General features: G+C 39.6%; 1 protein-coding gene and 1 non-coding gene across 2 annotated transcripts; both read right to left on the reverse strand.

Annotated features, from left to right (window-relative positions):
* Positions 1–381: 381 nt before the first annotated feature.
* On the reverse strand, positions 382–454 carry Trnat-agu (transfer RNA threonine (anticodon AGU)). The gene has a single exon. It is a non-coding gene; the product is annotated as a tRNA-Thr (tRNA).
* A 4700-nt stretch (positions 455–5154) lies between these two features.
* On the reverse strand, positions 5155–15145 carry LOC134660096 (uncharacterized). The gene is made up of 8 exons (XM_063515796.1): positions 14828–15145; positions 14196–14334; positions 10636–10901; positions 10496–10536; positions 9585–10081; positions 8995–9209; positions 7704–7888; positions 5155–5995 (listed from the first exon to the last, which is right to left on the reverse strand). The coding sequence occupies exons 1-8, from the start codon at positions 15033–15035 to the stop codon at positions 5201–5203; spliced, it is 2346 nt and encodes a 781-aa protein (XP_063371866.1). The 5' UTR covers positions 15036–15145; the 3' UTR covers positions 5155–5200.
* Between the last annotated feature and the right edge of the window lie 365 nt (positions 15146–15510).

Below are 15510 nucleotides of genomic sequence, written 5' to 3' on the forward strand. Positions count from 1 at the left end.
GTCATTGGCGTCCAAAAGGTTAATTGTTTATCTTCAGATTTCATAAATTAATAAACTAAGAGTTAGATTATATAATACTAAACTTATGTTATGTATTGGTTCACGTAGTTGTATATTTTATCTCAAGCAAAACGTTGTAAACAGCTTTTATAGTTCAAAATCGTACCTATTAATGTTTCATACTCACACACAGGCAAAGAAGAATATTCCTTCATACCTAAGTGACCTAAGTGTTATTTCACGGTATATTAGACAATAAACAATGTTGGTTCGAAAAGTGTTTTTAATTTGCAATGCAAATTAATTAATTTTATATTAAGCAGAAACGACTGCGAACGATGCTATTAAGCTCCGAAATAAATTAAAGGTGGAAAAATTCACTGTCTTGGGTGGGACTTGAACCCACGACCACTGGATCACTAGTACAGTGCTCTACCATCTGAGCTACCAAGACCGTACCCAATTCAGCGAATATTTTCACCATATATGAGCCCTAGGGAGGCTCTTAGCGACATCTACCGTAAGAGTTCTACACTTCTTAAACGGCTACCAGAGTTCCAAATCATATTGGAAATTCACCAGTAACGATGCGCTATCCCATACTAAATTAATTTTGTATTAAGCAGAAACGTCTGCGAACGATGCTATTAAATGTCCCAAATTCCCAATAGTAGCAAGAGAAGAGAGTGTATAGTTTGTCGATTTCTAACAGGCCCCAAACGCCTTATCCTTTGTCTATTGTTAAGTGAAACCGCACGTGCTTTCTACCTGCCTAAAAAATGGTTGGGCCGTTTTTACCGGTTATTGAATTACCACTCTATGAAGATTGCAATAAGGATAATAATGGAAAAACGTTTTTCTAGGCTGTGTGTGGTTCAGTACTACGGTTACTGAGTGCCGGCGAGTCGAACGCTACCAGTCTAAAATGTGTCATCGAGATGCGTAACAAAGGCGCGTTATCGGAGAGCGCACCTACACTGGTTTTTTGAGCGTAGGACTAGCCCGCGCTCAGGTAAGTAGTAAGTAGCACGTGCGGTTTTACAGACAAAGGATTCGCCGTCGGGGCCTGTTAGAAATCGACAAACTATATAGAGTTACTGCCATGGTAATTTATGTAGCCACAGTACATTTACTGCCATCTTTCGACAGAAGATTAAAACTGTTAGAACGCCATTTGACTTTGATCGTTATTCTTACACTCATGTGCATGGTCTAATAAAACATGGTCTTCTCTTCCCAGAGTGTCACTTGCCTACGTCACAATAACATTGCCACTTTATTTCAACATAACATGTTACATGGGTACATTATATCTATGGTTAATAAGTTAATTTATTTCTTTATAATTTAATAATTTTCATTTATATGTATTTTATCTTAAATTTTACAATAACACGTCATTTTTAATTATTCGTTAGCAATATCTTCCGATTCACGAAAGAAATTTCAGACGTTCGGGTAATTCTGTTTACACTACTGGCAACACAGGATAGCGCTGTCACATTTGACAATCCGCCATTTTGTCCCTGACCGACCGTCCTTGTCGAACGCGTGTTAATTGTTATTTCCTTCTCGCTCAGTGTCAGCAGTCGCAGTGTTTTCCAAACTTTTCACGTCGTAAGGTTCGTAATTAATGTTTTGTTACGAAAATGGTTGGCTGCTCTATTCGGAACTGTAAGAGTAGGAGTGAAAAGTGCAGTATAGATTTGTTTTATTTTACTATGTTTCTACATGAATAACTTAAAATTAATGCCGTTAAAATAATTTTCACTGTTGGTTAAAATTCTCCCACATTTTAAAGTTTGAGAACCTGTAAACAGCATGATGACGTAGGCAAGTGCCAGTTAGGTCATTCGCGAATCTCGGAATAGAGTACCAGGCGGAGTATATTATTATACCATGCTCATGTGTTAATTTGTTAAATGTCAAAATTATGCAATGTTAGGTATTTTTACACTTAAAACTACAAATAAGTAATTAAAGTCAACTACAAATGACGATTGCGCAAGTAGTTTTTTTTTGCTAACGGTGTCCTGATAACTCTCAATATTCTAATATTCTCTATATTACGCGAAACTCTGGGTAGGGGGCGCCACTTCCGCAATCTATCCAAATTTGCACCCCTAGCACATGACTGGCGGCGGCTGGTTCTTAACCTGGGGGTAATTACGCCCGTGGGGGTAAAACTGGTATTTTACGGGGGTAATAAGATAACCTAATATAACAATACAACAAACGTACACGTTTTATTTTTTATTACCATTGGGAGGAGGGGTAAAATCAGGTTCCGTAGTTGGTCATAGGGGTGACCGGACTGAAAAGGTTAGGTTAGGTTAGTACTACTCATTTGCGATAGACCACTGGTCTATCGCAAATGAGAGTCGAAATGTTGTTATCTAACCTATCACTCTTGCACAGGGATCGGAACCGGTTTTTTGCAAAAACTTAGTAATAACCATATTTTTCGAATTATTTTATACTCGAAATCAGGGATGTTGCGAACATCCGCATCCGCATCCGCAACCGCGGAACTTCCGCATTATTTTCAACATCCGCATCTGCATCCGCATCCGCATAAATTCGATGCGGAGCTTATGCGGATGCGGATGTCGAACAAATCGGTACAGGAACGTCTTAGTGGCGGCGTAAGTGCTAGGTAATTTCGTCATTACCTATAACGAAATCGTCTAGATCCAGAAAAGTCGGCCAAGTTAATGTTTATTAAATATAACGCACCTATATTATTGCTCAAATACTAAACGTTTCGTTTTTTTTAAATAAAAAAATACTAAAAATGTAATATTTGACGTTTTCTAAGTACCTAATCTTGACATCAGCATCCGCATCCGCATCCGCGGATGTGAGCCTTTAAATATCCGCATCCGCATCCGCATCCGCGAATGTCAAAAAATCTGCATCCGCAACATCCCTGCTCGAAATGTAGGACTCAGTTGTGTTTTTAGGTTACGACTTCGTATTATTAGATTGCCCAATTAGAAATGAAGTAATTAGCAAAAAACGAAAAAATACCGTTTCCGTTCCCATACAAAAAATACCGGTATCCGATCCCTGCTCTTGCATATTCGAGCGATGGCAAATAGCCGAGTTTCGATTTACGTGTTTCCCGGTAGGCCCTTTGTAAACAAACCGCCTTGATGTATCAATGTCATATTTTATTGTCTGTGAAAACTTGTCAAAAACAGTTTAAGGCACAGTATGTATAAGCATGTATAAGTTACTCTATGGTTTACGATGGGTGCTAGTGCTGCACTCTGGCGATAGAACATTGCAGTAATACTCCCTATTGATGGTTAAATAAAACTCGAACAACGATATAAAAGCAATCTTACTTTATTCATATGTACACACTTACATAAAAACAACACATCTCAGTTACATCCAAAACTTAAACTTTCTAGATACTATGTCGTATACTCTGGCAAGCCAGCTTTGTCAGTATCACCAGACTGAGCATAGTAGCGCTACCCCCTCTGCCACAAATATACGGTAGTTTTACTCCATTCTCGAGTCAAAGTGTCTTTGTGTGACGTCCGTGTCTTTGAACGGACCAATCACGGCACGGGACTCGCTCGCCTCGTCCCCCGCACCCCAGTATTTTTGGCAGCATCGGTTTCATGAAAGTATTGCTCTAAACTCCGTATAGAGGATTCCTAGTCTATGGTCAGTATTAAAAAGCGACCAATTCGAAAAATGGAGGCGCGAAGTTTCGATCTCCCATACTAAATTTGAATATGCGCCTTTTTCTACTGACAAAAACCTGCCAGAGTATAAAATATATGATATCATCAATATTTAGGGATCGGTTTAAAAAATTTGCAATGTTTGGTGAAATTAAAGGTACTTTTACGGCGTTTCACGATAAATTAAAAAAAATCCTATAGTACCATAACGGCTACCGAGTAGGTAATCAAATTTTGGTGTTTAAACAATTTTGTATATTTTTTTTATTCAGAACTAGTAATTATGAATCAGTCATGTATGTGCATTATGGTGGATGTATGGGTGGGTATAGTAAACTATACAGGCCGCGTAGCCAACATGCCAATCGCTAACGCTCCGTAGCGATCGAAACGCAACTGTCACTGTCACACTAATATGGAAGAGTGATAGAGACACAAAGCGATTCGATGGCGAAGCGATAGCGATTGTCACCTTGGCTAGGCCGCCAGATTACAATTCATGTAGTAGGCTAGTTTAATATTTATAAACTAAATTGTTTAACCCTTTTCCTGGCTGCACTAATCAACAAGGCTTTGATTGAAGACAAGTCACATTTCCCAAAAGTCCAATCTAATTTGAACCTTAAATCGGTATGCTAAAGTTGAAATTCTATTGGCGCGTACGTGATAAATCTTACTGCCGGGAAAAGGGATAAAAAGTAGTTTTGACATGTTTTTACCCGACTTTACAAAGGAGGAGGTTATCAAATCGACCTTTTTGTTACCCCAGAACTCCCGTCATTTATATAATAGCCTATTTTTCTGCTACACTTTTAATTATCAGTGAAATCATAGCCATGCACTCAAAATCTTGAAGTTCTAAAAACATGTTCATTTCAAAACACCAAGGCCTGCACACCGGACGCGTGTGCACGTCGTGCACGTGCGCGTTGTAATATACAGATTCTTATGAGAGACGGCACACCGCTTGCGTGATGTGTGCGTGCAGGTGCACGTCTACACCAAGGATGTCGCGAATTGCATCCGCAACCGCAGAACTTCCGCATTATTTTTAACATCCGCATCTGCATCTGCATCCGCATAAAATCGATGCGGAGTTAATGCGGATGCGGATGTGGAACAGGTCGTTATAGGAACGTCTTATCATCGGCGTAAGTGCTAGACTCCTATGTAATTTAGTCATTAGCCAAAAAAACCTATTACAAATGAGCAGTCAAGCGTGAGTGGGGACTTAATGCACGGAACCCTTGGAACGCGAGTCCGACTCGCACTTGGCCGGTTTTTTGAAATAAAAATTACTAAAATGTAATATTTGACGTTTTTTATGTATTTATCTTGACATCCGCATCCGCGGATGTGAGCCTTTAAAAATCCGCATCCGCATCCGCGGATGTCAAAAAATCGGCATCCGCAACATCCCTGGTCTACACACACGCAGCCGTGCACAGGCCTTTCTTTACACTTAAGGATATGTTTTTACCAGTCCATTTTCTTAATCACTAAATCTTCAAAATCAGTATATTACAGTCGTTCTCCTGTTCTTTAACTTCATATTCCAATTCTTTGATACTCTTTCTAGGAGATATGTTAGTCGGGGAGAACGATACTTTTTTAGGAGGACTTTTAGATTTGAACTGACCGGTTTTAGTCCTAACTGGCAGCGGTCTTCTACTGACAGTTTTCATCGGTCTGACATCAGTTTTCGTTGTAGTTTTCCCAACGAAATCTTGGAAAGTATCTATGAATGTCGGAGATTGATTTAGCTTTAGCATATCTTTTCTAACTTCCGTGTCTTTATTTGAGAGCCTGTTATTTTTAGGCGTTTTTAAATTTTCTGTGCTTTGGAACACCGATTTGCTCCTCTTAGGCGGTGTTTCATGATCTGCATTTGTTTTCGATTTCCTCTTGAAATTCGCCAAGGCTAACTTGACATCATCTTGCAAGTTATCTTTATCTGAATCCAGTTTCAAAATGGAATTGGAACTGGTGATCCCATCATCATCATCATCATCTTCGACGTAGCTGTTAATAACTTCCATCATCTCTAAAGCTTTCCTCATGAGTTTTTTAAGCCCGTTGACATTAATTCTTGCCGCTTCGTTGACTATAGTTCCGGTGATCTTCTGGAACTGCAGGTAGAGGTCGGGGCTGTCCAGGTCTGCGGTGTTGGGCTGGTCGTCGGGGAGCTGCTTGGCGGTGAGGTTCATGAGGGAGGTGATGGAATACTGCTGGAAGGCGCTGCTGAGGTTGTACTTGTGGTAGCCATGCCCGTAGTGGACGGGGTAGTAGTGCACCTGGAACAAGGTGAAATCATAACAACTGTTTACGTTTAGAACTTTATAATATTTGTTTATTTAAATTACTCATTACAATTAGAGCTCAGTTTCAAAATATTAGTACTAAGTAATACTTACGTAGAAAGTACGATTTTTTATTATTGCCAGCAAAGTATTATTCTTAATACGTAGTATTTTTCAAACACGCAGGGTACGGTGACAGATGTCATCTCCGTACAATTTATAACCTCAAAACGCCAAATCTCCCAAAATTCTATTGAGATGACACCTGTCACCGTATCCTTTATGTTTGAAAAATACTATAAACATGTTTACTTGTTTAGCAATGTTACCTTACCATAGCACAATCACAGGACCTCGGGTTAAAAAATGTTGGAGACCCCTGATGAATGATGAATAGTAATACTACTATTTTTAGCCACAAGACCGCCTGTTGTCTACCTCTGCTTGTGTTTCTGTTATCTTTTTGTATTGTTTTCTTTTATAGAGGTGTACAATAAAGAGTATTTGTATTGTATTGAATACCTATTTCCTTAGAAAGGCAACCATTTACCAACTGTACGTCTAAATGAACTGTCAAATTCGTGGCACGTTTTTTTTTCGACTTGACACCTGTTCTACTGTTATATCCACTTAGCGAGCTTTCGCATTCGTTACAAATGTTGGGGGACCCAAACCCGCCACCGTGCTTCCCTACGAGAGCGTAAGACCTCCCCCAAGCGGTTATCTCATCACGCGGCGTGTAGCAGTACGGCCATAGTGAACGCTACCACAGAATAGATAATAGTACTAGGTACAGAAGATTTACTATCTAACAAAACGCGTCTATTACGACAAATACGACCGCTAGGTGGCGCAAGCGCGGGCAGGCGTCCGCTCCGTAGCGGTGCGCGGCAACTACTATATGGCTAGACACCAAAATTGGTGTGGGTCGCATGTACTTTTAGATACTTGTAGCGACGCGATGAAATCGCAGTGAGCCATGCCTGACGCTACTAACATGCACTGTTCGTGATTGAAAACGGAGACCTAGGCTCTCACAGGCGCGAGTGACTAAAAATACGGTTTACCGTGTTATTAGCTGAGAGCTTTCGGATCTTCTTTGCTCCGATGAGTATAATAGAGTATTTGACTGTATTTAAATTAAATTATTTTTCACCAATCATGCATGAAATAAAGCATAGAAGATTAATACAGAAACGTAGACAGCAGTTATTTTTACACACTATTTCTATTTTAAAACCCGTATAAAACTATAAAGAGTAGGTAATTTGATTGTGACGTCACATGCTATAGTTCGTTTTTTTTAGCATTAGAAATAAGTTAAACAATCTTGACGTGTCTTTTTATTGAAAAACACATTTTAAAAATAAATAATGGCAAATATTTAACAATTATGAATCTAATACGATCATTTATATTCTTCTGCTTTCATAAGTAATAGTTACTGATTTTTAAAAAGCGTTTTTCAATTAAAAGACATGTCTAGATCGCTTACCTTCTTTCCAATGCTACGAACTATAGTGTTTCATATAAATTTCATAGTAGCAATATCGTTTTGACAGTTCGAAAAACGGAAACTGATTTGACTAGTAGCAAGTAGTCACATACCCTACAACTCCAAGGCCACGGAACGGCAAATACTGTCAACTCCGTTGGTGTTGCTGGTGTGTTCGCAAGTGGCTGATGATGCATATATTCATACCTGAAATCCCTTGGTGAACTCTTGAACCACGACACACGATGGACACATCCGCTGTCGACTGTAGCTGCCAGGCCCCAGCCCGGTCCGGTAACTGCAGCGGTAGATTTTCTTCGTATCATTCTGGTCCAGTGTAGTGTACTTCGCTTTGGTTTGGTTTTCCATTTTCTGCCTCCATTGCTCGAATTCTGTGTACAATACGAAAGATTTGATAACCCTTTGAATTAACCTTTTGAACGCCAAACGGCGCATCCACTTGCCGTGCCACTGACGCCACGGGGGTAAAATTTAGTATTGTGAATAAATAATGCCAACCTAAAAGTGGGGTGTTTTTCAGTAGATTTTCATCAAAAAACGATCGACGGCAAATGCCGTCTTTAGCGTCGTTGTCAGGATTTTGCGTTGACGTCAATCGCCGTCTGTGGCGTTCAAAAGGTTAGACAAAAACGTCACTCACACGCCAAGGTCACGGGCCAAGCGGGCTAATGTACACCTTACTTGAAAGTGTGATTTGTGAAGGTTGTTTCTAGCAACGAATACTAGTGCCAAAAAAAGTTCATGTTAGTTCAGAATCTTGTTTGAAATGAGTGTAATTTTATTGTATGCGAATAGGGAATAATACGGGAAACTCTACGTAGGTGGCACCACTACCACAATCCATCACAATCTGAGGGTCTACCGCGAAAGTAGAATCACTCTTGTATATTCAAACTAAATTACGATTTTCGCGTTTCCCGGTAGACCCCGTGTTTACGGCCTTGATGCATCAATGTCATATTTTATTGTCTGTGAAAACTGGTATGGTTTACGATGGGTGCTAGTGCTGCACTCTGGCGGCAGAACATTGCACTATGGCTAGGTTCATGAGACTTTTAATAGTTAATTGCTTGCTTCACGCAAAATAGGCACAATGGTTGTCGATTTGCGGAAAATGCCCAGAAACACTAACTAACTAACTAACTAGTTAATTGCTTTTTTAATTACAAGCAGAAACGTCTGCGATCGATGCTATTAAGCTTAGAATAAATTTAAAAGTGGAAACATTACTGTCTTGGGTGAGACTTGAACTCACGGCCTCTGGATCGGTAGCCGTTCAAGTGTAACGCTCTTACGGTAGATGGCGCTCGGGTCCCCTTGACCCATGTGGTGAAAAGATTTGCTGGCTATGGATGAGGTCTTGGTGGCTCAGATGGCAGAGCGCCGGAGTATCGATCCAGAGGCCGTGAGTTCAAGTCTTACCCAAGACAGTAATGTTTTCACTTTTAAATTTATTCTAAGTTAATTGCTTTCTTACCATCTAGAGTAGAGAAGAACATGCTCTCAACTCCGTCGCTATGCATGCTGCTCTTGTGCATGTCGAACATAGTGAGGGTCTTGTACTCCTGCTCACAGCCGGTGCATATGAGCCCCATGGCTAACTTCAGCGGCCCGGTGCACACGTGGGAGTTGCTGTTGACTGGCGTGTTGCAGATCGTGCAAATCTCAATGCGGATTGGTTTGGGGATAGGGCTGGAAAATATAGAAATAAGTTTAATTACAGTTGATTTGGATAGTCAATAAAGTATAGCAACTAGTCTTGTTTTTGTTTTATTGTGAATTAACTTTTTAGTGGCATTCATTGCCATTTTTTGTGTTTGATTAAATTAAAATTCATTAGCCTAAAAGTTCTCATAAAAATTACTCATTTGCACTCCAACCACAGAGTGAACTTTAACTTTTGACTGAATCTGAAAACGTGTGTAATTTTTTTTATAGCCTATCTGCCATTTTAATTTGGAAAACTATGAACCAAACACCTGTGTAGTTTAATCATGAACAATCTACAAGGTAAGTGGTCTAGATGTGATTATTTGTTTACATTTTTAGATAACTAATTTTACTCACGTTTTACTTCCGTTGGCCGGCCCAGCGTGATGATTCTGTATATGCTTGTACGCCATAAAGTACACAGCAAACCGCCTCTTACACTTCGGACACTCAAATTCAGTCTTACGCTGCTCCTTTTTTTCTACAATCTCTTCCTTCACACTCGTTTCAGAGGAGTCGCTCGCCGTGGCGATGTCACTGTCGTCCTGAAGCACTTTCTCAACCTCACGCGAATTCAAAGACGCAGCTCGCCTCGCGTTCGCCGGCGGTTTGGCCAGCAGATTTTCGGGACTTTTCACCGAAATTACAGGCTCAATTGTTGATTTAGGCGATGATTTAGTCTTATTATTAACTGGATAGTCCTTTTTAGGGTTAATTAGGTTGTTTCTAGAGTTCTTATGCGCAGTTTGTTGATGAGTCTGCAACGCTTGTGGAGTAAGACACTTTCTACCGCAATACTCGCATTTTATTGTTCCCTCACGCTGTCTGAGCCTCGTCGGGCCACGGGCAGGTATCTTGAATAAAACATTATACTTAATAATACGTACTAAGGCACATTTATCACGAAATTTGGTAAGTTAATTCTAAAAATAAGCGAAATAACAGCAGTGAGCAGGTTACGCACTTTGACAGTTTGTTTGACGTTTGATTTTTTTTTGTCACAGATAGCGCTAAGGCGGCGGCTGGCGGCATACAGCCAATGTAAAAAAAGTTCGATTATGTTCTATTCGAGTCAATAATTTAAAAAAAAAATGTTTCTTTCAACAATTACCAGATACAGTCGGTGCGGAAAGAGAAGTCGTGGAATGTATGGGGCCCAATACATTCTCATTCCTACATACAATTAAATTGATAAAATGATAACTAAATTCATATTATTACAACAACATCAACTAGAATAATAAAATTATTACGGATTAAAAACTTACATTATCGTCTTTTTTAGCCACTGAAGCTTCACCTCCATCCTCTTCAACAGTTTCAGTTTCTTCATCACTTTTATCAGTTTCTTCATTACTTTTTTCATTTTCTTCATTATTTTTTTCATTTTCTTCAGTATTTATCTCACTTTCTTCGTTTTCATCATTATTTTTCTCATTTTCTTCATTTTTCTCCACATCAGGACCGACAGATGTATTTCCAGTATATACATCATCTTCCTCACTTACCACCTCACTCTTTATTTCCTCGGTATCCTCAGTTTTTTCAGTGGCTTTTGATGCTGACTGAGGTTTTTTATTTGATTCAGATTTTTTGCCACTTTCAGGTTTTTTAGTTGGTGTCTCTGGTTTAGTGGCTGAAGTTTCAGTTTTACTGCCTGGAGAATCATACACCCTGTAATGGGAGGAATAATCCTACTGTTAAAATCAATATATCATAATCCTGTTCAGGGCTCTTGTAGGCCCCAAGACACTAGGAATTTAGGGGGGCCTCCTTCTCCATCTCTAAACCATTACTAAGTTGCCTTGGCTCCTAGGCCCGGGCCTTATTGGTCTAGGCGGCAATCCGGCCCTGGCAGCCCGCAGCCCATGTAGCTGGGTGGCCCTGGTGTTGACGGCGCGTTAAAAAAACGCTCTCATAAGGTGCAACACTGTAAAACGCCCTAAATTATTTTTTTATCAATCAATGTTTAGAGGTTAGGTTTTTTTATTGCACACCTTTGCAAATTTATGACTTTGTTGACTTTATTCTTTCTTAAGTATTTTACTACAATCATTGCTTCATACACCCATTGGGGGTCATCCATTAATTACATCACACGTTTAGGGGGAGGGAGGGTCAAGAAAATGTGACATATTGTGACATGGGGGAGGGGGGAGACACCAAGGCCCCAACGTTCTCGGTTCTCAGTACAAAATTTATCTGTCAAGCCGTAGCCATTTTGGTGGTGGGCAAGCTGTGTATGTGTGCGTTAAAATGTGTATGTGTGAGTTTATTGCACGTTTCTAGGGATGTAGATTTGTCGATTTTAATCATGTTATATATCGATACTCTCTACACAGCGGAACGTAATAGCGATTAATTGAAGCTTCGATATCTTCGACAATGAATACTTTATAAATTTTATAATATAATAATAAACTCTATTATTGCAAAAAACATATTTTATTTGGTTTTAATGTAACATTTATATATGTGGCGTTCCATGCCTCCTTTAGACAATAATTCAAATAATTATAACGGGGTCATAATTAAGAGCAACTTATAAGTAAAGAACTTCTAAATTAATGTTATAATAGTTATCTGTTCATTTTAGATAGTTTAGATCCTTTCAAGTAAAATTTAAATTGTAAAAAGGCCGTATAGTTTATCGATATGACTTTATCGTCGTGGCCACATGCCTCTGGTTCCTCACTGTAAATCGTACATAAAATGTGTCTGTGTGTGTGAGGCTACGGTGACAGGTGGCTTACGCTCCATCTTTAAAAATAATACATCTATGGGAGACACAAACTTTGTGACGTCACTTTAACTTCATCAGTAACCGAAAATTTATTTAAATTATTTTATTCGCTGTACATTTAAATAACAAGTTTTTAAAACGACAATTGTTTTTATTCGTTTAATTTTCTTTCCTAAGCAGTTTTGGATTATAAAATTACTAATATTTATATCGTCAAAAATATTTTGATAAAATATTAATAATACTTAGGTACTTACTTAATCTATTTGGCGATTTCGTAGAAAAAATGTGACGTGACACTAGGGGGGAGGGGTTTGCCAAATGTGACCAAGTGTGACAAGGAGGGGGGAGGGGTCAAAAACCTAGAAATTCGTGTGACGTAATGAATGGATGACCCCTATGGTGAAGAAATCGCGACACGAAAATGGAGATGGACATATGATTCGAAGAGGGGAAATGAATAACGTAACCATCGCTTTCGGGTGGAAACCGCCGGACAAAAGAAGCCGTGGACACACTCTTGGCAACGGTCCGACGCAAATGAGCTACGAGCGGTCGGGTTGAGCTGGAGCGAGGCCAGTAGGGTTGCTGAAGATAGGAAGGCGTGGCGCGAGCTTGTGAAGGCCCTTTGCACCTCTGGGGTGCCATAGGACAACAACAACTGCTTCAGAAAGACCTACTACTAAACTAAATATGTGTATTGGGTCTCTATTGTTTCCCAAATAGTTTTAAGCCATAATAATAATAATAATAAGCCCGCAGGGCAGCTTGTGGCGAGCTGTTGGGGAGTAACGACCCCACGGACCCGAGTGCTCCAGAGTCGGTCAGGGTCTCCGTCTCCGGCAGGGATCGGATACCGGTATTTTTTGTATGGGAACGGAAACGGTATTTTTTCGTTCTTTGCTAATTACTTCATTTCTAATTGGGCAATGTAATAATACGAAGTCGTAACCTAAAAACACAACTGAGTCCTACATTTCTAGTATAAAATAATTCGCAAAATATGGTTATTTCTAAGTTTTTGCAAAAAACCGGTTCCGATCCCTGGTCTCCGGCGTGTCTTCGCCGGTCGGAGTGGACCCCAAGGGGACCCGCAGGACTCTCGGCTCTGGCTTGCCTTCATTGGCCGTCCAGAGAGGAGTCGTTAGAGATGCTCGCAGGGTGGAAGTGAAATTTGCGTAAGCACGTGTTGGCACAGTGGCTGTTTACAGCCACTGGGTACACCTCTCGACACCCCTGAGCCGCTCACACCGATGTTGCCCCTGGTCATCTTTATGGCGACAGTTTCAGGGGCCCATCTAGTCAGCAGCGAGTCACCACCTGCCTCGATAACGTGTGTTAAGCATTGTTATGGCAGGTGCCCGGACTTCTTTTACAATAGCCCAGTCTCATTGTCCACCCAAAGTTCAATCCATAGACCAATTTACTGTTCACTTTTTCTACAATAGTTCCAATGCCTGCTGAGACCGGTTCATGGGTGTCTATTGTTGCGCCTGTGAACGGGTTCCAGCAGGCGTTCTACATGACATAAAAGCTCTCCAAGGGGCCTCTACGTGTTGGATCTATATCCCCACGCAAGCCTATCAAAAGACCGGGATTATAGGCCCATAGGCCCGTGAAAGCCAAAAGGAGATACAAATAATAATAATAAAATGTTTTATTGCACACTACAAAAGAAATAGTACAAAAGTATGAACAGGTACAAAAATGTAGGTAACAACAGGCGGTCTTATCGCTAAATAGCGATCTCTTCCAGACAACCTTCAGATAGTGAGACGGCGAAACAGATTCAAGTTAACGGGTGGCGCGAAAATAAAACAAATAATAAAAATAAAATAAAATACATACACTACAAATATTAGATATAAAAATATACTACATAATGTATTGTTTGCCCGAATTTTCGTTAATCATAATTCATTTGGTTCAGAAACGCGTCACTTTTCAGGATTGCCATAAAACAAACCTAACCTAACCTATCTATAGGATAACCTAACGAAAAACCTGAAATGTTAACGGTTTCAGTTTTATCACTAATGATAATATGACAAACAATACATTATGACTTAAAACTATATGGGAAACAACAGGACCCCATGTGTATTACTTCTATAGTTGTGCTGTTCTCAAGAACCTTCTCAATTTACTATGGGAAATATTCTCGAATGAGAACATTTTCCATATAAAAGGGAGAATGTTCACGAGAATGGCACAACTCTACTTACTTCTGTAGCCGGTTCTTCAAGCGCTCCATGCGAGCCTTGGCGAGGGTCGGACTGACTCTTTTGTTTGGGAATTGCCACGGCAGGTTCTGAGACGGAACCGCTGATCTCTTCAGCCTCTTCACTTTGGCACCTGCATTATCTGTAAAATAACAGTAGTACAAACAATTCTCTATAACTCTGTGTTGGCTAAAAAATTAGTCATGTTGGTTTGAGGCATGTTGTAGGGCTAGCATCCAGGTCACAAAATTAAAAAAAAAACAATTTTACACAATTTGAGGGATTGACAGATAAACTTATGCTGACGCCATCTGTAAAATACTTCAACCAGCCAACCCCATTGTAAGCGAGCTTAGTAATCCCAAGACCAGTTTCGCAGTCAGGATAACTGCCATTAATGATAAACTAGTCATCATAATAGATTACATGGTATACAATTCAAAGAAAAGAATACAGAATGCATCATAAAAAGTTTAGATGTGTTTTAGTGCATAACACTGTAGTCTAAGCTATTTAGAACGTTCATAAATGAAAATCAAGCTAACTGCGCAGAAATTAGCACAGTGCCACATATTACAACCTAACGTTATACCGTATTATGTATGGAAATAATATTTAAATTCGCATTTACTGACCTGATATAATATAATCACTCTTCACAAAATGACGGCTGCAAACTTGCATGTTTTGAGTGATTTTACTCTCAATTTTGATAGCTTCAGTCCATTTTTTCCTCTGCGCCTCTTCTTTAGGATAACGAAATAGTGTTATTTCGTTCGTACTCCGAGATTTGCACTCCGGTACGGAGCAGGTATTAGAATTAGAATCCCCGATTTTTCCCATTTTCAAGACTTAATTCACATTACAAGAACAGACAGTTATACCGAACGTTGTTCGTGTATTATTATGTTTTCACTTCACTGCAATTGCAATATTCTTGAGAAGTAGACGGACGCCCGGACGCCATCCACATCCACAATTTGACAATTGACATATTTTTTTTGACGAACGTTCGGAAATGAAAATCTAGTCGGATGTGAAGAATCGATTATAAATCGATTGTTCGGATGAAAATCGTTTGTCTGAAGTTTGTCTGGTTGTTACTAGCGCGAACTTCAAATTGACATCGAGCTTTAAATTTGTCAAGTTCAACGTTCAGCATGAAAAATAAAAACAGAACAAATAAATCTTAAAATACCTAAGCTCAGAGAAGATATTTACTACCTCACGACCAACTCACGACTCAACTGAACAAATACGATTTAGAAAATTAAAGTTTTACAATGTTCTGTAAAAGTATATGGATCCTATTGATTTC

This window comes from Cydia amplana, chromosome 26, assembly GCF_948474715.1.
Source record: "Cydia amplana chromosome 26, ilCydAmpl1.1, whole genome shotgun sequence".
In the NCBI taxonomy this organism is placed as follows: Eukaryota; Metazoa; Arthropoda; class Insecta; order Lepidoptera; family Tortricidae; genus Cydia; species Cydia amplana.

Coding starts and splice junctions, on each gene's coding strand:
- LOC134660096 (XM_063515796.1), bottom strand. CDS start 15,035: ATGGGAAAAATCGGGGATTCTAATTCTAATACCTGCTCCGTACCGGAG. Junction 10,537..10,635: donor TAATGATGAAAACGAAGAAA/GTGAGATAAATA, acceptor AAACTGTTGAAG/AGGATGGAGGTGAAGCTTCA. Junction 7,889..8,994: donor GTTCTTCTCTACTCTAGATG/GTAAGAAAGCAA, acceptor TATTGTACACAG/AATTCGAGCAATGGAGGCAG.